General features: G+C 51.8%; 2 protein-coding genes across 6 annotated transcripts; both read left to right on the top strand.

The window, feature by feature from the left end:
- The first annotated feature begins 4,456 nt into the window (after positions 1–4,456).
- Positions 4,457–10,545, top strand: GTF2H4 (general transcription factor IIH subunit 4). Of its 2 annotated transcripts, XM_012433910.3 has the most exons (14): positions 4,457–4,702; positions 5,202–5,341; positions 5,603–5,707; positions 6,098–6,229; positions 6,830–6,926; positions 7,001–7,089; positions 7,306–7,417; positions 7,576–7,644; positions 8,130–8,213; positions 8,446–8,578; positions 8,759–8,889; positions 9,536–9,583; positions 9,740–9,818; positions 10,262–10,545. In XM_012433910.3, the coding sequence occupies exons 2-14, from the start codon at positions 5,205–5,207 to the stop codon at positions 10,432–10,434; spliced, it is 1,389 nt and encodes a 462-aa protein (XP_012289333.1). In that variant the 5' UTR covers positions 4,457–4,702; positions 5,202–5,204; the 3' UTR covers positions 10,435–10,545. The 2 variants fall into 2 exon arrangements, with proteins under 2 accessions (XP_012289333.1, XP_064236690.1); XM_064380620.1 differs by lacking the exons at positions 6,830–6,926; positions 7,001–7,089.
- A 137-nt stretch (positions 10,546–10,682) lies between these two features.
- VARS2 (valyl-tRNA synthetase 2, mitochondrial) lies at positions 10,683–22,524 on the top strand. Of its 4 annotated transcripts, XM_012433908.2 has the most exons (30): positions 10,723–10,789; positions 11,240–11,472; positions 11,594–11,675; positions 11,792–11,892; positions 12,184–12,305; positions 12,419–12,485; positions 12,580–12,677; positions 13,297–13,378; positions 13,524–13,643; positions 14,113–14,224; positions 14,947–15,035; positions 15,851–15,941; positions 16,197–16,324; positions 16,440–16,543; positions 16,771–16,852; positions 17,167–17,243; positions 17,331–17,406; positions 17,690–17,792; positions 18,026–18,096; positions 18,216–18,341; positions 18,552–18,656; positions 18,801–18,869; positions 18,987–19,065; positions 19,163–19,290; positions 19,422–19,574; positions 20,444–20,650; positions 21,357–21,468; positions 21,609–21,784; positions 21,941–22,069; positions 22,174–22,524. In XM_012433908.2, exons 2-30 carry the CDS (start codon positions 11,272–11,274, stop codon positions 22,273–22,275), a joined length of 3,192 nt encoding a protein of 1,063 aa, XP_012289331.2. In that variant the 5' UTR covers positions 10,723–10,789; positions 11,240–11,271; the 3' UTR covers positions 22,276–22,524. The 4 variants fall into 4 exon arrangements, with proteins under 4 accessions (XP_012289332.2, XP_012289331.2, XP_064236688.1 ...); XM_012433909.2 differs by lacking the exon at positions 11,240–11,472 and having other exon boundaries at positions 10,683–10,789; XM_064380618.1 differs by lacking the exon at positions 10,723–10,789 and having other exon boundaries at positions 10,957–11,472.
- Positions 22,525–25,653: the final 3,129 nt, after the last annotated feature.

The following is a 25,653-nucleotide window of genomic DNA, read 5'->3' as shown; positions in this document are numbered from 1 at the left end:
ACCTCGTGATCCGCCCGCCTGGATCTCCCAAAGTGCTGGGATTACAGGTGTGAGTCAATGTGTCCGGCCTCACCTGGAGTTAATTTAAATGTCAGGCCCAGCTTGTCCAGATCTGCTCCTCCTCCACAGTCTCCTGACTCAGTGAGTGGCGGCATCATCCACTTAGCTGCACGAGCTGCACAAGGTGGCATCCCCGACGCTCCTTCTCCCTTACCTTCCACCTCCCAAGTCCAGCCCAGCACAAAGCACTGCTGACTGTGCCTCCCACATCTCCCTGGAACTCGTCATCTCTATCTCTCCATCGCCTTCCTGCCACACACTGCCTCCATCTCGCCTGGACTCCTACAGTGGTCTCCTAGCTGGTCACCCAGATCTGCCTCTGCTCCTTTCTGGGTTGTTTTCAGCTCTGCAACCACAGTTATCTTTAAAACACATAAATCTGACCCTACTCCTTTCTTTCAAACCCAGCAGTGGCTTTTCATACATCTTAAAGAACAAAATCCTCCTGGCCAAGATTGGCCCCCACATGCCTCTCCAGCATCCTCTCCCACCCGCTTGCTCTCCTCTGTGGGCCACTGGCCTTCTTTCAGATTCGCCCAATGGGCCACACTCCTTCCTGCCACGTGGCCTTCGGAGCATGCTGTTCCCTTACCTGGAACAACGTTCCCTGCAGTCTGTGCCTTGTTAACTCCTGCTTGCCCTCCAGCAGTCTTTCCTGACTTCCCCAACCGGGTCAAATCCCCTACTGATAATCTTAGAGCATTGAATCTCTTCTTTGCAGCACACATAATTACACAATTACATGTGTAATTTTACATGTATTTGTGCATGTATATATATTTTTTATATCTGTCCCTCCCACTAAACTATAAGGTACACGAGGGCAAATTCCTGGAATGCAGGGCTCAATACTGGTTGAAAGAAAGAACTGTATCAAATACCTGATGGACTAACACAGATTCTATGTAGTTACAGAACTAGAACTAGGATTAATAAGCGAAAGTTACAATAAGAATGATGATGATATATTACTGAGCACCCACTGTATGCCAGGTATTGAAATTACTACATATTATATCTTAATACAAAAATAAATGAAGTAGTTAAAATTACTTCACAGAGAAAAGAATTCTGTTAGGTTAAGCAATTTGCCCAAAATAAAACAGTTAACAGTGAAGCCTGTGGGAAGTGGGCCTGTGGGCTCCTGGCTCTCTGTTCTTTTTTTTTTTTTTTCTGAGATGGAGTCTTGCTCGGTTGCCCAGGCTGGAGTGCAGTGGCACGATCTCAGCTCACTGCAACCTCTGCCTCCAGGGTTCAAGTGATTCTCCTGCCTCAGGCTCCTGAATAGCTGGGATTACAGACCCCTGCCACCACGCCTGGCTAATTTTTGTATTTTTAGTAAAGACGGGGTTTCACCATGTTGGCCAGGCTGGTCTTGAACTCCTGACCTCGTGATCCGCCCGCCTCAGCCTACCAAAGTGCTGGCATTACAGGTGTGAGTCACGGTGCCCGGCCTATTTATTTATTTATAAGAGACAGAGTCTAACTCTGCGGCCAAGTTGGAGTGCAGCGGTGTAACTGTAGCTCACTGCAGCCTTGAACTCCTGGACTCAGGCAATTTTCCTACCTCAGCCTCCTGACTAGCTAGGACTACAGGTGTATGTACACCCAGCTAATTTCTTTTTCTTTCTCTTTTCTTTACTGTTTTTTTTTTTTTTTTTTTTTTTTTGGAGATAGGGTCTCACTCTATAGCCCAGGCTGGAGTGCAGTGGCATGATCACAGCTTACTGTAGCCTGGACCTCTTGGGTCCAAACAATCCCCCTGCCTCAGCCTCCTGAGTAGCTGGGACCACAGCACCAGGCCTGGCTAATTTTTAAAAATTTCTGATATTTTGTTTAAACTTTCTTTTTGCTTTGGCCAATCTTTCTTTCTTTCTCTTTCCTTCTCTCCTGCTCCCTACCCGTTGCCAGTTCTCCCCTCCCTAATTCCCCCCTGTCCTCTCCTCTCTTTCTCTCTCCTTTTGAGACAGGGTCTCACACTGTTGCTCAGGCTGGAGTGCAGTGGTGCTCTCACTGCTCACTGCAGCCTCAATCTTCTGGGCCCAAGTGATCCTCCCACCACAGCCTCTGGAGTAGCTGGGACTGCAGGAGCACACCAGTACACCCAGCTAATTTTTTTTTTTTTTTTTTTTTTTTAAGAGATGGGGTTTCTGCATGATGCCCAGGCTGGTCTGGAACTCCTCAGCTCAAGTGATCCACCTGCTTTGGCCTCCCAAAGTGTTGGGATTACAGGCTGGAGCCACCGCCCAGGTCTCTCTTCTTTTCTCTTTCTCCCTTTCCTTCCTTCTTTTCTTCTTTCTTTCCTTTCTCTCTCTCTCCTCTTTCTTTCCTCTTTCTTTCTGTCTCTCTTTTTTTTAGCTGCTGCTTGCTGAGCAAGGCTAATTAGTAAGCAGTGGTCAGCCCCAATCTTTCTATTATGTTTCTTTTTCTTATTGCTTTGTAATAGCTTTTTGTATTTTGCTTATTTCAACAACCATTTATTCCTAGATTGTAAATTGTCTTTCAACCTTACCATAAAGAAGTTTTGTCAATTTTTAGCTGTTCTTTGAAGATTTTAAAACATTGCTGACTGGGCATGGTGGCTCACGCCTGTAATCCCAGCACTTTGGGAGGCCGAGGCGGGTGGATTACCTGAATGGGAGTTCGAGATCAGCCTGACCAACATGTAGAAACCCCAACTCTACTAAAAGTACAAAATTAGCTGGGCATAGTGGCACATGCCTGTAATCCCAGCTACTTGGGAGGCTGAGGCAGGAGAATCGCTTGAACCTGGGAGGTGGTAGTTGCTGTGAACTCAGATCGCGCCATTGCACTCCAGCCTGGGCAACAAGAGTGAAACTCTGTCTCAAAAAACAAAACAAAAAACATACAAACAACCCAAAATATTGATTGCTAAGGAAACAGGGACAAGAGAAAATATGGGTAGGCTACAAAGTATAACAAAGTCGTACATAGTCATTACCATTTTGATCCCCGGTCTCTTGCAAATGTGCTTCAAATCCCAGCTTGGGCACTTTCTGTCTGATTGTAGGCATTTTTTTTTAAGAGATGGGGGTCTCAGGCTGGGCACAGTGGCTGAGGCAGGTGGATCACATGAGGTCAGGAGTTTGAGACCAGTCTGGCCAACATGGTGAAAACCCATCTTTACTAAAAATATGAGAAACAGCTGGGCATGGTGGTGCGCGCCTGTAGTCCCAGCTACTCAGGAGACTGAGGCAGGAGAATGGCGTGCGCGCAAGAGAGAGGAAGAGAGGGGGAGAAAGGGGGTGGGGAGAGAGAGAGAGAGAGAGGAGAGAGAGAGAGAGAGTCTTGCTCTGTCGCCTAGGCTGGTAGCTGGGGTCATGACTCTGAGCCACCTTGCCAGGCTGCAGGCCAATTTCTTAATCTTGCCAGGCTCCAGTCTTCCAGTCTATAAAGTGGGAATAACAGAATTTGCTTATAGGAATTTGGGGAAATGTGTAGTTCTGGCTTTGGGTGAAGACCTCTGTCTTTCTCTGTAGCAGGTTCATAAATCGAATCAGAGCAAACAGCTGGTCTCTTAAAGAAGACCCTGGTATTTATCAGGGTCTTCTAAGAAAACGGTTTGAGGCGTGGTGGAGGCAGAAATGAAGATTTATTGAGTATTTAGGGCCAAGTAAGGCGCACTGGATGGTGTTAATCGTTAACTTGTGGAAACCGTCCGGAATGTGTATACTTTCTTTCTTTCTTTTTTTTTTTTTGAGACAGTTTCGCTTTTGTCGGCCAGACTGGAGTGCAATGGCACGATTTCGGCTCACTGCAACCTCCGCCTCTAAGGTTCAAGCGATTCTCCTGCCTCAGCTTCCTGAGTAGCTGGGATTAAAGGCGCCCGCCACCACACCCGGCTAATTTTTGTATATTTAGTAAAGACAGAGTTTCACCACGTTGGACAGGTTGGTCTCGAACTCCTGACCTCAGGTTATTCGCCTGCCTCGGCCTCCCAAAGTGCTGGGATTACAGGCTTGAGTCACCGCGCCCGTCCCGGAGTGTGTATTATCTAAATTTTACTGGGAGTAATTGTGCTCACGGAATCCAGTTTTGTGGCCTCTACCCCTAAATGGCTCACCACCAAGTCGCCATGGCGCGCCTCCGCCAAGAAGTCCTCCAGGCACTTCTACTTTCCCGGACCCGCCTCCTGCTCAGGCCGGTTAGAAGCGCCGTTAGCAGCGTGGGCGGAGTTGCTTCTGCCTTCGCGGAACCAACTGGCCTGACTTCTGGTGCCTCCCGCTCTCTAAATTAAAAGCCAGCTCTTCTCCTTTTGGCTTCCCGACGGTGCCTTTCGGGATTTGTAGTCAGACGCGCTTCAGCCGGCTCCAAGGAGAGCAAAGACAAGACTCCAATTCCCAGCATCCCCCGCGCCGGGAGAGTGCAGCGCCTATTCTCACCCTCTTCATTTTTCCACTCCTTTCCTTACCTCCCTTCTCTTCTGAATTCTCCTTTCTGGGCTCTTGTCTGTGAAATCTTTCGTCGCTTTTCCCATCTTTCCTGGCATTTTTTTTTTTTTTTAACCATCTTTCCCTCAGTCTCCGGGAGCCAATGCGATACTTTGGCTCCGATTAAGCTACTGCCCGAGACTCGGGGTGCACGAGGAGGATCAACAGAAGTGGTGAGGGGACCTAGGAGGGTAAGTGGCATAGGTATGAGAGAGAGAGGTGAGTGAGAGGCGAGGTGTGGGAGGAAGGCAGGGAGAAGCTAGGAGATCGGAAGGCGTGGGTCAGGGTGAATGGGAAGGGAAAAAAGGTGACTTCAGAATTGGGAAGCGTGAAGGGGAGAGGTTATCGCCATACTTAGCAGAAGTGGGCTAAGAGATAGAAGATAGGAAGGACGGGCAGATCTGGAGCTTATTGACTGATCTGGACCAGGAGGGATGGAAGAGAAAGGTGTGGGCTCAATTTTCTTTGTCCCTGTTTAGCCAAAGATGAGACAAGTCGTTGAATACAAAATGATCTTGCAAACATAGGACAGTTAACAATTCTGTCACTTGGTGGAGATGAGTGACATGGGAAAGGAAGCCACAGAAAAGGTTATTGTGGAGGCTCATGGATCTGGAATCAGAGTTAGAAAGGTCGGGGTGACACTGGCATGGATGGTAGGGGTGCATCTCTGACGTTTGCATTCCTCAGGTGATGGAGAGCACCCCTTCAAGGGGACTGAACCGAGTACACCTACAATGCAGGAATTTGCAAGAATTCTTAGGGGGCCTGAGCCCTGGGGTATTGGACCGATTGTATGGGCACCCTGCCACTTGTCTGGCTGTCTTCAGGTGAGGAGCCCTTCATGGCAGGGAAATGTAATGGGGTCTGCGGATTGGAATAAAATATCATGAGTTAAAGCATAGCAGTCTGGATTGGGGGTGGGGACTGGGGGTGAGGGTTGAAAATTACTCCAAAGTGTGGGAGGCCAAAACAGCAGGACTGGTAAAGCTGTGGTGGAGTGAGATGAGATGTTTGAGAGGTAATTGAGGGCAGAGATGCAGATACAATGCAGCTTCTGAAATTAACCTTTGACCTCTATCCATATACAGGGAGCTCCCATCCTTGGCTAAGAACTGGGTGATGCGGATGCTCTTTCTGGAGCAGCCTTTGCCACAAGCTGCTGTAGCCCTGTGGGTGAAGAAGGAATTCAGCAAGTAAGTCTCAGCCAGATACAGATTTCTCAACAGCAACATTTCCCAAACTGCTGTTTCTTGGAGCACTTCCAGGAAATATTAATATATCACAAAATTTAAAAATAAATACATTTAGGAAATGCTGCATACTGTGTTTTCCCTTTTATTTATTTCCCAGCTGACTTCTTGCTTTCAAATGTATCTTCCCTCTTAGAGAGTTATGTGTGTTATCTGCAGTGAGGCTCTGATAGGTAATGCAGTAAAGACATTTGTCTTAAGAAGATACTGATTTCACTCTGTGGAACAGTAGTTCAAAGATCAGCAAGTTCAGAACAGGCAGGAATGGTAACTTTTATGGGCCTTCTCTTTGTTCTCCAGACACCCCCATTCGCCTCTTTGCTTCTGTTCCAGGGCTCAGGAGGAAAGTACAGGGCTGCTGAGTGGCCTCCGGATCTGGCACACCCAGCTGCTCCCAGGCGGGCTCCAGGGTCTCATCCTCAACCCCATTTTCCGCCAGAACCTCCGCATTGCCCTTCTGGGTGGGTATGTCACTTCTGTCTCTTCCTAAGCTAGTCCAGGGGAACTGCTGCTAATTAAACTGCTATTAAACTTTGCGAGGGGGAGCTTATGGGGGCCTCCCTGGAACCTTGTGGTCTCCACCTTGGGGAGCTCCTTTAGGAATAAGTTAGACAGATGTAGCTGTGTGGTGTAGGAAATGTCCCCCAGTCATGGCCCCTGAGGATAAGGGTGGAAAGATGGCAGAAGGGCGGCAAGGAACACAGACAGAGTTCCTTACTCTTTTTTTGTTTTGTTTTGTTTTGTTTTTTGAGACAGAGTCTTGCTCTGTCACCCAGGCTGGAGTGCAGTGTCACAATCTTGGCTCACTGCAGTTTCCACCTCCTGGGTTCAAGCGATTCTCCTGCCTCAGCCTCCTGAGTAGCTGGGATTACAGGCACCCACCACCACGCCTGGCTAATTTTTTGTATTTTTAGTAGAGATGGGGCTTCACCATGTTGGCCAGGCTGGTCTCGAACTCCTGACCTCAAGTGATCTGCCTCCTCGGCCTCCCAAAGTACATGGATTACAGGTGTGAACCACAGTGCCTGGCCAGGGTTCCTTACTCTTGGCCCATCCTGGATGTAGGGGGAAGGCCTGGTCTGATGACACAAGTCAGCTGGGACCAGACAAGCATGCCCGGGATGTTCCCTCCCTTGACAAGTACGCTGAGGAGCGATGGGAGGTAAGCACTTGGGACTTTGCTTCTACCTCCTATGGCCCTTGGGGCATGGTCTCCCTGTTCTTTCTGTTCTTCAGGTGGTCTTGCACTTCATGGTGGGCTCCCCCAGTGCAGCTGTCAGCCAGGACTTGGCTCAGCTCCTCAGCCAGGCTGGGCTCATGAAGAGGTAAGGAAGTTAGAGGTACAGCAGCTTGCTGCTGTGCTATCACCTTGAGTCTCTGAAAAATGGTATCTGGGGCTAGTCAAGATCAGAGGACATTGTCTGGAAAAGGCAAGCTGAGTAGAATATAGCCAGAGATACCCAAAAAAAACATGAGTGGACAAGTGGGCATAGTAGCCTTTCTCTGCATATCACCATCATTGTCCCGATCTTTGTCCTTAGTACTGAACCTGGAGAGCCGCCCTGCATTACTTCTGCTGGCTTCCAGTTCCTGTTGCTGGACACCCCAGCCCAGCTCTGGTACTTTATGTTGCAGTATTTGCAGACAGCCCAGGTGAGGAGGTGGGGGCCACTTGCCAGCATGCTCTGCTCCTCTCAGGTCTCTCTGAGAGACTCCTGCCTATGGACTGTTCTCTAATTTTCTCTTCTTTGTCCCTTTCTTCCCATTGTCTCCCTCCCATCTCTCCTTTGTCTCTGCCTCTTTCTCCCTAGAGCCGGGGCATGGACCTAGTAGAGATTCTTTCCTTCCTCTTCCAGCTCAGCTTCTCTACTCTGGGCAAGGTAAGCAGGGGGCTGACGGGTATGGAGATGCAAAGGGGAAAGCAAGTTGTGGGGCAGTAGAGCGAGAAGATAAGAATGAACACAGAACAAGCAGAGATGGACGGAGAAAGGATGAATGTGGCCGGGTGCGGTGGCTCAAGCCTGTAATCCTAGCACTTTGGGAGGCTGAGGCGGGTGGATCACGAGATCAAGAGATCGAGACCATCCTGGTCAACATGATGAAACCCCGTCTCTACTAAAAATACAAAAAATTAGCTGGGCATAGTGGCGCATGCCTGTAATCCCAGCTACTCAGGAGGCTGAGGCAGGAGAATTGCCTGAACCCAGGAGGCGGAGGTTGCGGTGAGCCGAGACCGCGCCATTGCACTCCAGCCTGGGTAACAAGAGCGAAACTCCGTCTCAAAAAAAAAAAAAAGAATGAATGTGTGGGGTTGGGGGTGGGTGGGTTGTGTTTTGGACCCCAGCTGGTCACCTCTCATCCCCAGGATTACTCTGTGGAAGGTATGAGTGATTCTCTGTTGAATTTCCTGCAACATCTGCGTGAGTTTGGGCTTGTTTTCCAGAGGAAGGTATGAGCGCCTAAATAAGTGGCTTCCAGGGAAGAAACAGGGTGGTGTGTTGCCTTCATCATTAAAAAAGAGTGGGGTCTTGGAGCAGTAGCAGGACTGAATATGTGGGTCTCTCGGGGGAGAGAAGTTGGGGGTTGAGGTTCTGTGTCTTGGGAGGGGTCTGATATTTCAGATAGAAAGATGTAAGGCAGTGACTTCTGAGACAAGGCATCTGCCTTTCTATCCTTTCCAGAGGAAGTCTCGGCGTTACTACCCCACACGCCTGGCCATCAATCTCTCATCAGGTGTCTCTGGAGCTGGGGGCACTGTGCATCAGCCAGGCTTCATTGTTGTGGAAACCAATTGCCGACTGTATGCCTACACGGGTGAGGCGGGACAGAGGGCCCCTGGGAGAGCAGGTTGGGGGAGAGGGAATGCCAGTTTATGTTACATTTACCTGGCAGTTTACAGAGCTCTCTGACACCTCTCATGACACTTGAAAGAAGGGCTTGAGGGAGTCTGGGTGTGGGGGTGGCCTCCTCATCCTCTTTCTATCCCTGGCTCAGAGTCGGAGCTGCAGATTGCTCTCATTGCCCTCTTCTCTGAGATGCTCTATCGGTTCCCCAACATGGTGGTGGCGCAGGTGACCCGGGAGAGTGTGCAGCAGGCAATCGCCAGTGGCATCACAGCCCAGCAGGTATTCCCACTTGGGAGAGGTGGAGCAGGAAGACAGGCTGCACTTGGGCTATGGGGTACAGGGTGCTCACATTATGGAAGGCTAGCTCTGAGTCTGTTATAATAGGTGGTGGTGAGTTGTCTGTGTTTGAAGAGAAATCAAGGCTTTGGGTGTCAGAATAGGCAGACCCTTGAGGGGGAGAAAATGGAAGGCGGAGGTATAGCTCTGGATTTGTGCCTCGGCACCACCACATCCTAACTGCATAAACTAGACCTAGTTGTTTTGCCCCTGTGAGCCTCAGTTTCCTCATCTAGTAAATAACAGTTCTCACCTCAGGGTTGTTGGGATAATTCATTGGAAGAATTGGGGTAAAGCATTGAGCTCAGCACCTGCCATGCAATAAGTGCTAAAAAAAACAGTAGCTGTTGCTATTTTAAAGAAAGAAAAACAAAACATTACTGGAAAGGGCGAATGTGCCAGAGAAGGAATAGCAGACGTGACCACTGGGAGCAGCAACTTGGGATAACAGCTGAACTGGGATGGGTGGAATTGATGACAGCAGTTACGAGTTTTTAAAGCTGATGTTCCAGTGACATTAGGTGACAGCTCAGATGGCTTTCCTGCCCTCTTGCTGGAGCCCTCATGCCATTCTTATCTGTTTTCCTAGATAATCCATTTCCTAAGGACAAGGGCCCATCCAGTGATGCTCAAACAGGTACAGACAGGCTGCAATATGTGAGAGGCTGGCAGCTGGCGATGAGAAAGATTATGGAAAAGAAAAAGGGGCATCCAAATCTGGGGAAGGAGCGGAGGGCTGGGTAGTCTGGGGCAGTATTCCTGAGTCCCTACAGCCAACCCTTGCTCCTTGCAGACACCTGTGCTGCCCCCCACCATCACTGACCAGATCCGGCTCTGGGAGCTGGAAAGGGACAGACTCCGGTTCACCGAGGGTGAGTCGCTTTTGGTGGCCAAGTCTTGGTCATTGGTCAGAGGATGGGCAGACAATTCAGTGTTGATAAGCTGTAAAAGCTTTCCCTGCATTTTAATTTTTACTTCATGAAATAGGAGAAAAAAGCTGGCAGGAGAGTTTTTTGTTTTGGGGTGAGTCGGTGGTAAACAAATCATCCCAAATCAATGCACTTTGGATTTGGCTAGGGGAGGGAATAATTCACAGTAATTTCTATTGGGCCTTTATGAATATGACCGATCACACTGGTATTAAGATAAACCCCTGAGCAGACTAGCATAGATAATTAGTTTCTAAAATTGCAGTGGGGGAAAGCCCAGACGCTCTCCAGGGCTGCCACGAAGGAGCTGGGGGGATTTCCAGCAGGAGCTCCGAGCCTCACTTTCTCATCTTCTCCCCGTGCCCCTCCCGTTCTGCCGACCCCAGGCGTCCTGTATAACCAGTTCCTGTCGCAAGTGGACTTTGAGCTGCTGCTGGCCCACGCGCGGGAGTTAGGCGTGCTCGTGTTCGAGAACTCGGCCAAGAGGCTCATGGTGGTGACCCCAGCCGGGCACAGCGACGTCAAGCGCTTTTGGAAGCGGCAGAAACACAGCTCCTGAGCATGCAGGACCTGGACCCGGGCGGGGTCGGGCGGGGCGGGGCTTCAGAACTCAGGTGTTTTTTATTTACGCGTCGGGACTTCTCTTGTCTAATAAAGTTGTGATAGTGAGCAGTGCGGTCCCGGGCGCCTCCCTGTGGGGTGTGCCTTCGCTGCGAACGCCGTCCTCTCTGCGTTGACTACCGTTGGACCGGGAGGGAGAGGGTGGGGCCCGAAGCCAGCTGCTGCGCATGCGCCAGCCTGGGCTCCGCCCCTATGCGCCGTGCGGCTCCCGGGCCAAGTTCCAGGGTGGGGGTAGGTGGAGTCCCCAGTACCTGCCACCGCGGCGCGCCCTGGGATTGCGGCGGGGTCTCCCGGTGAGCGCACGCCGGCGCGGCCTCCGGGAAGTGGGAAGCGCTGCGGGGCCTGGGTCCACGCGTTGGGATGGGCGGGAAGGCCAGGCCGCGCCGGGCTGTGGGCGCTGCAGGAGGCCCCCAGGCGGGAGAAGATCGCAGCGGCCCTGCCAGGACTCCTTGCCTGCTCCTGGGCGCGCTGATGCCCATCATCTCCCTGAATTTCTGTGCCCTCTTCCTCTCGTGTCAGTAGTTACGGCCAAGTTCAGACACTCCGGCCCTGCTCCGGAAGAGTCCTGGTCTCCGTGGCTCCACGGCACTGTCTGTCGACACTTTGCCACTCTAGCCCTCCAGGAGGAAACGTGGTGTGGGAGGGATTAACAGACCTGTGCTAATCAGAGCCGGGAAAGATGGAACAAGGAGAGTGAGCCTCCTCCACCCCAGTATCCTAATGTGCTCTCTCTCTCTATCCAGAACAGATCTCGGCCTCTTTCCAAATACTCCTGATGCCTCATTTGCCTCTATCCTCTTTTCGACCACCTTTTTTGTGGCTGAGGCCCTCACGGGGCCTCCCCAGGTTCCATCCCGTTTCTACACAGTCGGAACCCCATGGATCTCCCATTTCCCGGAGGAACCGTGAAGCCAAACAGAAGCGCCTGCGAGAGAAGCAGGCGACTCTGGAGGCTGGGATAGCAGGGGAGAGCAAGGTTAGGGGTCAGACAGCTTGTCCTTGGGTTTCTGAGATTTGGGAGGGTCTGGACGAGATGGGCTGAAATGCAGATGTCTGGGGTATACTGGATCGCAGCCTCTTCTGCTTTCTCTTCTCAGTCGCCTGCAGAATCCATTAAGGCCTGGAGTCCTAAGGAGGTAGTATTGTATGAAATCCCTACGAAACCCGGTGAAAAGAAAGGTAAGTAGAATAAGTAAGAAGGCCTTTTCTTTCCTATTTGTGTTACCCATTTGGCCTGCCGAAATGCAGCTTGGGAACAAGTTCAGTGGTTAGTGGAGCTCTCCTTGCCTCCACAGATGTCTCGGGGCCCCTGCCTCCTGCATACAGCCCCCGATATGTTGAGGCTGCCTGGTACCCCTGGTGGGTACGAGAGGGCTTCTTCAAACCGGAATATCAGGTTAGTATCTGGCGGGGAGAGGTCCTAAATGGTCTCCAGGACAGAGTGGCCCTTGAATACAACTGGAACCTCAGAGTTGAGCTCACACTGTAGACCTTGCCTTCTTTCTGGCCCTGGTGTCTCCAGAGATTTCTCTTGGCAGGTTCACCCTGGGCGATTCCCTCCTCTCCACTCTCCTGTTATTTGCAGGACAGTTCTTCCCTGAAGTTTTTTTCTGCTTTGGAGACAGCAGAGGGTGCTATTTCCTCAATCCAATTCTCTCTTGCCCTTCGACTTTTTTTCTTCCTCTAGGCCCAGCTGCCCCAAGCTACAGGGGAGACCTTTTCCATGTGTATCCCACCTCCCAATGTCACTGGCTCCCTGCACATCGGCCACGCGCTCACCGTGGCCATACAGGATGCCCTCGTGCGCTGGTGAGAGGGGAGTGGAGGCTGCTTGAGTTCTTGGAAGGGAAGTAGGAAGGGTAGGAATGAGTGAGGATAAACATTTAAGCACAAGTGCTCAGGGGAGGGCATTTCTGTTGCAGGCATCGAATGCGTGGGGATCAAGTGCTGTGGGTCCCTGGTTCCGATCACGCAGGAATCGCTACACAAGTATGTCTTCTGTTATATGTTCCTTTTCTTGGGTGAAAGCAGTTTCTTCCCTGAAACCAGCCTGACTGTTCATTTCCCCTGAATCCAACTGCAGGCTATAGTGGAAAAACAACTGTGGAAGGAACGGGGAGTGAGGAGACATGAGCTGAGCCGGGAGGACTTCCTTAGGGAGGTGTGGCAGTGGAAGGAGGCGTGAGTATGATGGACAAGGGTAGGGGGACCCAAATGGCAGATTTGGGTTCTTACCTCCCACCACTATCACTCCTGACTTGTAGTCCCTGGCTCTTCCCAACCCAGAGATGGAAGCTCTGGAGCCCCTTAACGTTTGGTCGCATTTCCAAGCCTTATTTGTGTGTGTGTGTGTGTGTGTGTGTGTGTGTGTGTGTGTGTATTATATATGTATTTGAATATTCCTGTGTGTGTGTGCATTTTTTCTTTCTCTCTACTTACCCTACTTTCTCTTGTGTAAATCTCAACTTCTTCCACTCACCCATTCCCACCTTCCAATTCCCATGAAATTACCCTCATTCTTCCGGGTCTGTTATCTCATGTTACCTTCTCTGTGAAGCATCCTTGGATATCCCACAATGTGGCTGTCCCTCCTCTCTTCCTATAGAATCTGCCTCTTTTAATGTCTTAGAAAACTCCATACTGGGTTTGTGAGTCTGTTTCTATTAGCCTCTAGAGGCTGGATCAATGCCATCCTCACTTGATCTTCTTCCAGCACCTGGCATTGCTGGAGGCATTGCTGGGCCTGGTATATGGGAAGTGCTTGGGAAGCATTTGCTGACAAGGGTCTCTTTGGGTACAGGAAAGGTGGAGAGATCTGTGAGCAGCTGCGAGCTCTGGGTGCCTCCCTGGACTGGGATCGAGAGTGTTTTACCATGGATGCTGTGAGTGTTCCGTGCCTTGGTCGCTGTGAGCGTTGGAGAATGTTTAGAAATCTGTGTGGGACAGGGAGGTGGCAATGCTTGGGTCCCTAAATAGGGAGATGGGCTGAGAAGCGGCTGTTAGAGGTGGACACTCAGGTCATTCCAGGGCTCCTCAGCGGCTGTGACTGAAGCTTTTGTGCGACTCTACAAGGCAGGGTTGCTGTACCGGAACCGTCAGCTTGTCAACTGGTCATGTGCTTTAAGATCAGCCATCTCGGACATTGAGGTGAGGTGGAGAGAGAGAAGCAGGTTTGGGAGAGCTCTGAGGCAGAGTGGTCAATGGTTAAGAGCTCAGACTCTGGAGCTAGGGTGCCTGTATTCAAATCTAAGGCCTGCCTGTGAGGGCTTTGTGGCTTTTGGCAGGCTATTTGGTCTCTTTAAGCCTCAGCTTCCTCAGTCTGTAAATTAGAGATGATGGAATGCTTGCATCGTGGGGTGTTGTAAAAATTAAATGAAATTCACGTAGGTGCTTGGCAAGATAACCTGGCCGTGGCTTAAGTGCTCAGTGAACATTTATTAGAAGTGTGACTGCACAAGCATTGGGTGAAGGCAGACGGAGGTGGCTCCTGAATCCTCCAGATGGCTTTTAGATGGATTGCAGGGAGGCTGGGCAGGTGGATGAGTGGCAGAGTGAAACCTAGGTATGAGCCTTGCAGAAAGGCTGCCCTCTGACCCAGCCTTCTCGGTGCCTCCAGGTGGAGAACCGGCTGCTGCCTGGCCACACAGAGCTTCGACTGCCTGGCTGCCCCACCCCTGTGTCTTTTGGCCTCCTATTTTCTGTTGCTTTCCCCGTGGATGGAGAGCCTGGTGAGCAAAGTCCTCTGCAGGGTCACCCATTTACCTCTATTTTCCCTGCTTTCTGGAGCCCATGTTTTGTCTCCCATAGGAACCTTGGTAGTGTTCACCTCAGTGTGGGCACTTACCCTGCCTGGGTCTTCTGGGGGATGTGCAAAAGTGCATGTGGTCACTGCCCTTCGAGAGCTTGGTGTGATTCTGCAGGAGTGCGCTACCCAGGAAAGAGACATAAGATCAGTTTTAAGGTGTGGTTTTTAGGGTAAATGTTCTGAAGAGCTCAGAGAAAGGGAAGACAGATGAGCTAGAATCGTTAGAGGAAGCTTCTTTTAAGAGGAGCTGAGTGTAGGTGGCGGCAGCACTGGGTGTCCTGCCCCTGCACAGGTGCTTACCCTGAAGAATGTACAGCATTTGTGAATAGGACACTGAGAATCCCCAGTGTCCTCTGGGTACTCAGCAAGAATTCTACTTTAGTTGATTTAATTAATGCTGCCCCCATTTCTTCCATGCAAATTCCTTAGCACCAGACACCCTCTCAGGACTCTGGTCATCAGCTTACGGGAAACCCTGGGTTCCTATAAACACTGCTCCTACTTTTTTCCAGTCACTCCCGGGGTCCTCTTCCATGTTGACTACGCCCTGCCCCTTCCCCTTTCCAGTTCTACTGCTTTTAGCTATGCTGGCAGTGAGGGGTGAGGATGATGACCAGCTGTAAGTGCTTAAATGTTTGTCTCCAGACACAGAGGTTGTGGTAGGAACCACGAGGCCAGAGACACTGCCTGGGGACGTGGCTGTGGCTGTTCATCCGGATGACTCCCGTTACACGGTAATACCCAGTGCACTACTGCACTCTGGCCTGCCCACCCCCATGGCCTTCTCTTCTCTTGGGTTTTGTTTATTATTACTATTTTATTTTTATTTATTTATTTATTTTGAGACAGAGTCTCACTCTTTCACCCAGGCTGGAGTGCAGTGGTGCGATCTCGGCTCACTGCAACCTCTGCCTCCTGGGTTCAAGCAGTTCTTCTGCCTCAGCCTCCTGAGTAGCTGGGATTACAGGCACTTGTCACCACGCCTGGCTAATTTTTGTATTTTTAGTAGAGGTGGGGTTTCACCATCTTGGCCAGGCTGATCTTGAACTCCTGACTTCATGATCTACCCGCCCTGGCCTCCCAAAGAGCGGGGATTACAGGCGTGAGCCACCGTACCTGGCCTTCTCTTGGGCTTTCAATGGTGGCTCCTTCTCTCTTGCTTCTACTTCCTTTTCCTGAGACTTCTCTCAGACTTGCAGGGGCTCTGATTTGACTCCCTCACCTTCTTATACTTTTTCTCTAGCTCAGGGGTGACAGACTGGCCTATGGTCCTAATCCAGCGTGCGGCCTTTTATATTATTTATGGCTATTATATACCCTCTCCAGCTCTGCTGCAGTGGCAGAATAGAGTAATTGTGCAGAGACTGAATTTGTCTCTAGGCCAAAAGCTTAAAATATCTATATTCTGGCCCCTTAAGAGTTTGTTGACTTTGCTGTAGCTCGCTACCTTCCGTTTTCTGTTCTCTTATTCCTGAGGTTCTCATGCCCCAACCCAGACCCTTCCACCCCACACAGGTGCCTGTCCCTGATCCCTCTCCCTTCCCTTCAGCATCTACATGGGCGACAGCTTCGTCACCCCTTGATGGGGCAGCCTCTCCCCCTCATCACAGACTATGCTGTTCAGCCACATGTGGGCACAGGTGAGTGAAGGGCAGAGGAGAGAGAGAAAGTTGGGGATCCTGGAGGAGAGGGGAGGGAACCAGGAGGAGGAGGAAGGTGGGGGTGGGAGAGCCTCACATAGGGTGGTCTGAGTGGAGAATGGGACGGAGGCACAGACAGAAAGTCGCGGGGGCTGGGGCGGTGCGGGTGATGGGGCAGTGCGGGTGACGATGATACATCTGGAAAAGCAAAAGCCAAGGTCAGGTTCAGGACTCACCATGGCTGTGCTCCCCCAGGGGCCGTGAAGGTGACTCCAGCTCACAGTCCTGCTGATGCTGAGATGGGGGCCCGACATGGCTTGAGCCCCCTGAACGTCATTGCGGAGGATGGGACCATGACCTCCCTCTGTGGGGACTGGCTGCAGGTGGTACCAGCCTGTGTTACCCCATCCTTTGGGGGCACCTGTCTGCCTACTCCTCCCCCCAGTTTCCTATTTCTCTAGAGGACTTTCAGCTTTACTTTTGCTACTTTTTCTCTAGGGTCTTCAACGGTTTGTGGCCCGGGAAAAGATAATGTCTGTGCTGAGTGAACGGGGCCTGTTCCGGGGCCTCCAGAACCACCCCATGGTACTACCCATCTGCAGGTAACCTCATTTTAGCTCCTTTACTAAGGGCTACCCCCAAAAGGAAATGCATGAAGCTTAAGAGTGACAATAGGATGGGCTCTGCACCCCTCCATTAGAATACAAGCTCCGTGTTCGTTCACTATTTTATCCTCAGTACCAAGGGCCTGGCATGGCATAGGGTCTTGTGCCCCTGCGAGAAGTCACAGGGCCAGAGGAGCAGTGGACTCACCCTGTCTTCCTTTCAGTCGTTCTGGGGACGTGATAGAATACCTGCTGAAGAGCCAGTGGTTTGTCCGCTGCCGGGAAATGGGGGCCCGAGCTGCTCAGGTGAGGCTGCAGTGTAGGAAGGACCGGGCCAGGGGTTGGGGGAGCTTCCTGAGAACTGAAATGAAGAAGTGGGAAGCAGAAGGACCTCTGCCCTGAAGGCCTCTCCAGCTGTGGTAATTGAGAGGATGTGTGGGAGGGAGGCCGGGCAGCCCAGAAAGGGCTGGCTCATATCCTTACTCAAGCCCAGAATCTTTGCAGGAGGCTTGAGAGGTTCTTTCTGAATTTTAAAATGACCTCAGAGGCTGCTTGTTGTATCCATGGAGGTGCAGCTGTGCAGGAAGGGAAACATTGTCTAAAGGCCCCATTCCCTCCAGGCTGTGGAGTCGGGGGCCCTGGAGCTCAGTCCCTCCTTCCACCAGAAGAGCTGGCAGCACTGGTTTGCCCACATCGGGTAAGGGTGGGTAAGGGGAACTCTTGTGGAGATGGGGAGGAGGGACCGACTGGGTATTCTAAGACTTCACGGATCTCCTCCCGGCAGGGACTGGTGTGTCTCCCGGCAGCTGTGGTGGGGCCATCAGATTCCAGCCTACCTGGTTGTAGAGGACCGCGCCCAGGTGGGTAGGAAGAAGCCCTGGGAGGGCTGAGTGTGGCGCAGAGTACCTGGCCCAGGAGTCAGAGCACCGCAGTGCCAGGCCCGCTCCTGCCTGTTCAGGTGCTTCATGCTCGTAGTCACTTAACCTTCTGTGCCATCAAGGCTCCCTGAACTAGGGTTTCTTTATCTCACCCTGGAGGAACCTGGCCACTCTAAGACTGCATGAGAGGACATGAAAATGAAGTGACATTTATACCTATCAGCTGTTCTTCCTCACTCTCCCCGACTCCTTCCTACTTTTGCAGGGCGAAGAAGACTGTTGGGTGGTTGGACGGTCAGAGGCTGAGGCCAGAGAGGCAGCAGCAGAACTGACAGGAAGGCCAGGGGAAGAGCTGGCCCTGAAGAGGGGTGAGTGCCTGAGCTGGAGAGGGATGTACAGGGGAGAGGGGAACTGGGCATCTGGGCCTTTGAGGGGAACAGATACCGAGGTGGAGAAGGTAGGGTCAGGAAAGCTAGGAATGGAGCCAAAGGGGACAGTCCTGGTCTCTGGGGGTGGGAGTTGGCCTAGAATGGTGGCAGCAGTGGTCTGAGGTCCTGGAAGCCGAGATTCCAACTGTCCCCCTTCCTTTTCTGTTTCCCAGACCCTGATGTCCTGGACACATGGTTCTCTTCTGCCCTGTTCCCCTTTTCTGCCCTGGGCTGGCCCCAAGAGGTGAGGTGGGTTGAGAGGGCGAGAATGAAGGGGAAACTATGAGGAAGGGATGGCTAGGCCCTTTCATTGGCTTGAGGGGGGCCTGGGGTCTGGACCTCTTACTGCTGTCTTCCCTCTAGACTGCAGACCTTGCTCATTTCTACCCGCTGTCACTTTTGGAAACGGGCAGTGACCTCCTGCTGTTCTGGGTGGGCCGCATGGTCATGTTGGGGACCCAGCTCACGGGGCAGCTGCCCTTCAGCAAGGTAACAGCCCGTCAGTGCCCTATCCCTTTCTGTGACCCCAGTGTTCCCCAAACCTTGTCCTCCCTTATTCTAATTCCTAACGTGGTTGTTTCCATGTTCCCAATTCCTTTTTCCCGATTCACCTCCAAAAGTATGGAGGCCAGAGATCCCAAGGGACCCCCAAGGAAAGGCTTGTGGAGCCCCCCTCTGCTGACTCCTCCCTGCCCCCAGGTGCTTCTTCATCCCATGGTTCGGGACAGGCAGGGCCGGAAAATGAGCAAGTCCCTGGGGAATGTGCTGGACCCAAGAGACATCATCAGTGGGGTGGAGATGCAGGTGAGGACGAAGCGCCCACAGGAGGGACAGGGTTGGTGGGGTTCGCAGGAGAGAGGAAGGGAGACTGAGGGAGGAGTGAGGCCCATGAGTGTGACCCTTGTAGAGGAGGCCTTTGACCTGGGCCATGAATTACCGCCTCCCCAGGTGCTGCAGGAAAAGCTGAGAAGTGGAAATTTGGACCCTGCAGAGCTGGCCATTGCGGCTGCGGCACAGGTAAGTGGGTGCTGCCTGCGCACTCCCAGCTCTAGCTCACCGCCTCTGGCTTCCTCCGCAGCCCGGGTCCTGGCTCTGCAGCCGCAAAGGCATCTGCCACCTTTCCTCTGGTTGCAGAAAAAGGACTTTCCTCATGGGATCCCTGAGTGTGGGACAGATGCCCTGAGATTCACACTCTGCTCCCACGGAGTTCAGGGTAAGCCTGCACAAGAGGGCAGCGGGCACCTGTGCGGGGGCAGGACACCAGTGCTGCCGCCACCTACACGCAGACTACCTCCATTCTCTTCTTCCAGGGGGTGACTTGCGCCTGTCCGTCTCTGAGGTCCAGAGCTGCCGACATTTCTGCAACAAGATCTGGAATGCCTTTCGCTTTATCCTCAATGCCTTAGGGGAGAAATTTGTGCCACAGGCTGCTGAGGAGGTAAGAGAAAGCAGAGGTGCTTGGGAGTGGGGGTAGTCAGGTGTCAGAGGGCTGAGGTGGCATCTAGAAGGAAAGAAGGCAGGGGAGGGGGAGTCAGGCCGTCCTGGACCTGAAGCCCCGTCTGCCTGCAGCTGTCTCCCTCCTCCCCCATGGACGCCTGGATCCTGAGCCGCCTTGCCCTGGCCGCCCGGGAGTGTGAGCGGGGCTTCCTCAACCGAGAGCTCTCACTTGTCACTCACGCCCTGCACCACTTCTGGCTCCGTAACCTCTGTGACGTCTACCTAGTGAGTGAGGCTCGGGGAAGCTCGGCATTCCCACCCCTGCAGACCTGCCTCTAATTCCTCTGGAAATCTGATTCCATTTCGTAGAGCTCTGGAGTTAATAAGTTCCCAATTGTCCCTTCAGGAGATGGGAGGAGAGGAGATGAAGGAGTAGTCTCAGTTCCCCTCTTCCTGGGACTGCTTTCAGCAGTGCAGCCAGGCACTGTTGCCTGCCTGTCACCTGGGGAGAGGATGAGGAGGGAGACTTCTAGAAGTGTCTGACAAGTCCGGGTCAGAAGGCAGAGGAGCATTTTTTCAGTCCCAGTAGTTGCTGAGTTTGGCCCGTGGGCAGGCTGCGTGCAGAGAGAGGCCTGGGAGCGGGTAGCAGTGGTCTTTAGACCAGGGGTTCTCACGCTGTCCTACACCCAAAGCACCCGCGGGGCTTGTTTGTTGACCATGGATCCCCTAGCTGCCCCAGAGCGGCTCCTACGTTGGGGTGGGGGTGGGTGGGTGTTAAGAATATTCATTTCTTGTCCCAGGTGGTGCTGCTGCTGGCTGAGAAGCACTGCCCTAGCTCAGCCTTTTAAAAACCTTTGTCCCCTTTTGATAAGCAAAAAACCAAAAAAAAAAAAAATCAAAAACTCAATGATTTTTTTCCCTATACACATTTCCCTGGAATCTTATCCCCACGTACTTCTGAGAATTGCTGCCCTGGGTTTCCCTTCTTTGCGCCGAGTGTGTCCTGGGACTGCGGATCATATCGGACGTGCTAAGTGCTTCTGCCTTCCTCTCTCCCAGGACCCATGGCCTGTCCCGCTGGCGGGTAGGGCGCTGGCTGTGGGGTGGAAGGCTCTGGCCCTGGCCTGTCTTCTGACCATCGGCTTCCTCTCCAGGAGGCTGTGAAGCCTGTGCTGCGGCACTCGCCCTGCCCCCTGGGGCCCCCTCAGGTCCTGTTCTCCTGCGCTGACCTTGGCCTCCGCCTCCTGGCCCCACTGATGCCCTTCCTGGCTGAAGAGCTCTGGCAGAGGCTGCCCCCCAGGCCTGGTTGCACCCCTGCCCCCAGCATCTCGGTTGCCCCCTACCCCAGCGCCCGCAGCTTGGTGAGTCCCAGGTACATGACACCTCTGAGTGGGCTCTCTGGTGAAGGGTGGGGAGCGCCTTCTGAAAGCGTTCGCTGCAGGGGGCTCATCTGCAGGAATGGCTTATACTGTACTGTGGATCCCTGGGGAGGATGGACTGTTCCTGCACGGTGGCTGTGGTGACCCTAGGGTCTTGAGGGACAGTATTAGCATAGTGCTCAAAAGCAGGACTCTGTTGCTAGACTGCTATTTTTGAGCTGTTGTGATCGAGCCTCAGTTTCCCCCATGTTTAAACTAGGAAGAGTAATAGTATATATCATGGTTGTGATGAGGGTTGGTGTCCCCAGAATCTCAGTGCAGCTTTAATAACTTCAGAAGGATAACGCTATGAATGCACTCAAAAATTATTTTAAAATTTAACTATTTAAATATCTTTTATACTTATTTGTTTTTGAGTTTTGACTAATTCATTTTAAATTCTAATTTATTTTTGGTTGGCCATTTCAATCAGAGCGACTAAACTGACTGATCTAACACTGATCATCTAGAACCTCTAGATGTCACCTCACTTTTTGTCATGTTCCTTGAGATAGTGGATTTTCTGTGGTGTTGAGGACGGATCTCCTTGCCCTAAGGAGATGGGGTAGATGGGTCGAGGACAGAGCCAGAGGGTTGGTACTGAGTCTCCCAGGAGCCCCTTTGCTAACTCTGAGTCCTTCATCTCCAGGAGCACTGGCGCCAGCTGGAGCTGGAGCAGCTCTTCTCCCGGGTCCAGGAGGCGGTGCAGGTGCTGAGGGCTCTCCGAGCCACGTACCAGCTCACCAAAGCCCGGCCCAGAGGTGAGGCAAGGCGGGTCCTGGGCTCGGTTCTTTGCAGGAAGAGGGAGCTGGTGGGGAAAAGACGAGAGCCTGAATAGACCCCCTCATTAGAAGGCAGGCAGGAGCTGAGGCCTTGCTCCTGATGGTTTCTGTCTTTCCAGTGCTGCTGCAGAGCTCAGAGCCTGGGGAGCAGGGCCCCTTTGAGAACTTCTTGGAGCCCCTGGCCACCCTGGCCCACTGTGGGGCTGTGGGCCTGTTACCCCCAGGTGCAGCAGCTCCCTCTGGCTGGGCCCAGGCTTCACTCAGTGACACGGTTCAGGTCTACATGGAGCTGCAGGTGACCAGAGGGGATGGGGAGGCTTAGGGCAGGCTTGGGAAGCATGCTGGGAGGGAGGGGCTGGGCTCTATAAAGCGGGGGAAGGGACCTTCTAATGGAGGATGGAGGCCTGGCAGCATGCGGATGTCTGAGCCTTTTCTCCCTGTTCTTCCCCAGGGCCTGGTGGACCCCCAGATCCAGCTATCTCTGTTAGCTGCCCGAAGGCACAAGTTGCAGAAGCAGCTTGATGGCCTCATAACCAGAACCCCATCAGAAGGGGAGGCAGAGACTCAGAGGCAACAAAAGGTAAGGTTAGGGGAGGCCCCCAGAAGGCCCGACCCCAGAGGGAATGTGGGCCAGGAGTGGTGGGCCTCATGCCTGGATCCTTACCTCATTTTCTCCTGGTCCAGCTTTCTTCCCTCCAGCTGGAATTGTCAAAATTGGACAAGGCAGTTTCTCACCTCCGGCAGCTGATGGATAAGCCTCCAACCCCAGGGAGCCTGGAGCTCTAACTCATCATCCCCATCAGTTTTCCTCCCTCTCAGACCTGTCTTTGAGGACAAACAGATTTGTCAGCTGTCAGGATGCAGTGGGACGTCAGAGACTATGTGGTCCATCGCCTTCATTTCGTAAATGAGGAAACAGACTGGCTTGGTTGCAGTGACTGTGGTGTCCTTGAGATGCTCACGTTACTGCCTGGCCTGCCTCCCACCTGGAAGTTTGGGAATGAGGAGATTCAGATAAACTTTTAAAATCCCAAACATGTCTGCTTATGTCTCTTTGGTCCCCTTTGCTCTTAGTGGTGACTTCTGTGCTTCTGAGTTGTCCCCTGATAATTTGGTCTGGGTAAAGAGGAGGGGGGCTTCCTCGCTGGAGGAAGAGGGGCTTTCTGGTCACGGGGTAGAGCATGGGCATGGTGGTCCCGGTTCTACCTACCTTCTGGACTGACCTCTTTCTCCTTTACTTCTCACTGAATGGAAGCTTCCTTGTTCCTTGGCCCTATCCCTAGAGGTGCTGAGAGAAGCAGGACTTCCTCCAGACCTGATGGGCTGCAGGCTGTGCTGCAGACGGCGTGCCCCCACCTTCAGTGCTCTTGACACCTGAGTGCCAGAGACACTGCCCAGCCTCTGAGTTCACATTCACAGGAGCACAGCCAGCCACCCTACCCACCTCAAACACTGTCTCATCTCCATGGAATTCAGGGGCCTGGCCCTTCCACGCCCAGAGTACATTCTGTCCAGCAGCTCTGAGTAGCCTGTCCTGGGCTGGGTCCTCTATGGTGCTAGATATGCAATGCCATTTAATCCTACTGAAAACCTCACGAGGCAGGTGTTAGCTCCATTTTGGAGATGTTTAGTTTTACTTTATTTTTGAGACAGGGTTTCGCTCTGTTGTTCAGGCTGGAGTGCAGCGGCACAGTTGTGGCTCATGGTAGCCTCAACCTTCTGCCTTCCGTGTAGCTGGGACCACAAGTGTGTGACGCTGTGCCCTGCTAATTTTTTTTTTTTTTTTTTTTTTTGAGACAGAGTCTCACTTTATCACCTTGGCTGGAGTGCAGTGGTGAGATCTCGGCTCACTGTGACCTCTGCCTCCTGGGTTCAAGTGATTCTCCTGCCTTAGCCTCCTGAGTAGCTGGGATTACAGGTATCTGCCACCATGCCCAGCTTTTTTTTTTTTTTTTTTTTTGTATTTTTAGTAGAGACAAGGTTTCACCATGTTGGCAAGGCTGGTTTCAAACTCCTGACCTCAAGTGATCTGCCAGCCTCAGCCTCCTAAAGTGCTCAGATTACAGGTGTGAGCCACCATGCCCAGCCCTGCACTGCTAATTTTAAAAATTTTTGGAGAGACAGGGTTTTGCCATGCTGGCCAGGGTGGTCTTGAACTTCTGGGCTCAAGTGATCCACCTGCCTCGGCCTCCCAAAGTGTTGGGATTACCAGCTTAAGCCACTGCGCCCAGCCCCCATTTTGGAGATGAAGACACGTGCTCAGAGAAGTTTTCACTGGGACCTAACCCAATAAATTAGGTGCAGATTCTTTCTGGCTGCTATAACTAAACTTCAAATATAATGGTGGCTTAGATGAGGGGATGTTTCTTTTGCTGGGCATAAGTAGTGCAGAGCTCTGCAATAATGGGGGCCCACACCTCCTTTAATCTTATTTTCCTGCCATTCTGATACATTGTCAAACTGCACACCCAAGGTCTGCACCAGCTCCCATCACCGTGTCTGTGTTTCCACCCAGAGGGAAGAGGGAAAGAAGGGGATGGGCAGTTTCCTTTTTTTTTCACTGTTTCAATAATGTTTTTTTTTTTTTCTTTTTTCTTTTTTCTTTTGAGTACCTACTATGGGCTGGGCCTTATTCTGGACACTTAGATTCATCAGTGAATGAAACAAAGTTCTGTGCCTTTGTAGTAGTTTCCTTCTAGCAGGACAGTCAGAAATAACATGCAAATAAGTGAACTATATACTATGTTTGAATGTTATGAATGCAGGGGAGAGAAAGGATAGAACAAGGTAAGGCAACTCGAATGTGTTTGTGTGGGGGCGCAGGTTGTAGTTTTAAATAGTGGGTCAGGTGAGGTTTAAGCAAAGGCTTGTAGGAGGTATAGGAAGAGTGTTTCAGACAAAGGGAAGGGCCAGAGGAAAATGAGATGGAGGCACACTTGGACAGCTTGGAGAGCAGCTGGAGACCACTGTGGTGGGGCAGAGTGAGAAGGGGAGGATGGCGGGAGGTGGAGTCAGGGAGGTGAAGGTGGGGAATTGGTGGGGGGTAGGGAAGACTCAAGGTGGACAATCTGGGGCTTGTGTCCAAAATGGTAGCCAGTTGGCTATCTAAAGTAAATACAATTAAACATTCAGTCTCTCAGTCATACTGGCCACATTTCAAGTGTTCTGGTAGTTGCATGTGGCCAGTGGCTACTATGTTGGTCAACACAGTTACAAAACATTTCCATCACCACAGAATTGGAAAGTGCTGATCTAAGACCTTATAGGCTGTTTTAAGAACTTTGCTTTTCCTACTCTGAAATGGAAGCTCCTTTCTTTTCAAGGTTATTACCAGGAAGTTGCCCCCCTCCTTTCTACTTGCATCCTGTTGGACAGAAGCTGATCACATGGCCATACCTGGCTGCAAGGGAGGCTGGGAAATGTAATGAGCCACATGCTGAGTTTAAATCTATATGACTATCCAAAAGGAGGAGGATGGCTATTAGGGGCCAGTTAGCAGTCTCTGCCACCCACAGGTCTGGTGGATCCCAAAGCACCCTTCACTGCACTGTTTTGAGCCTTGGGAGACAGTTCTTTGAGAAAAATAATCTGGAAATCACATCGTGGTGCTCTCAGGCCCTGAGATCTAGGAACCAGGTTGAGGTGCATTTAGCTGTCTGCTCCACCAACCTCTTGGACATTCAGATATCCAGTCCCCAACTTGTTTGGGGATCCTCACAGCCGCCCCATGGGCATCACCTGCCCACTGGTGCAGGCTGGGGCAATTCATAAAATACTAGTTTCCTTTGGAGCCCCTTACTCCCTCTCCTTGGGGGCTGACTGTCCCAGGACAGTTGTGAAGGAAGGTAGACCAATTTTCAGTGTTTGTTTCCACTCTCCCACTTTCTATGCTCCCCTCGTCTTCGGTGATGCTCCATACTGAACTCTTGTCTTCTCTCTCCAAAGGAGTCAGTCTCCAATTTCATATGGTGATAACAGAGAGTTGGGTAGGTGTGGGGGGTGGGTGGGTGCCGCAGAAGACAGCAATCCTATCAGTACCGCCCCCAACCGTGTTCAAGTCTGAGCTGCAAGTTTGTGTTTTGAGAGCCGGTGAGAAGTCAAGATAATTTTTTTTTTTTTGAGACAGTCTTGCTCTGTAGTCCAGGCTGGAGTGTATGATCTCAG

This window comes from Aotus nancymaae, unplaced genomic scaffold (genome assembly GCF_030222135.1).
Source record: "Aotus nancymaae isolate 86718 unplaced genomic scaffold, 86718_ANA_hifiasm-v0.15.2.pri h1tg000027l, whole genome shotgun sequence".
NCBI classification, from domain to species: domain Eukaryota; kingdom Metazoa; phylum Chordata; class Mammalia; order Primates; family Aotidae; genus Aotus; species Aotus nancymaae.
Note: the sequence above shows the minus strand (reverse complement) of the source record. Positions and strands in the feature narration are given on the sequence as shown.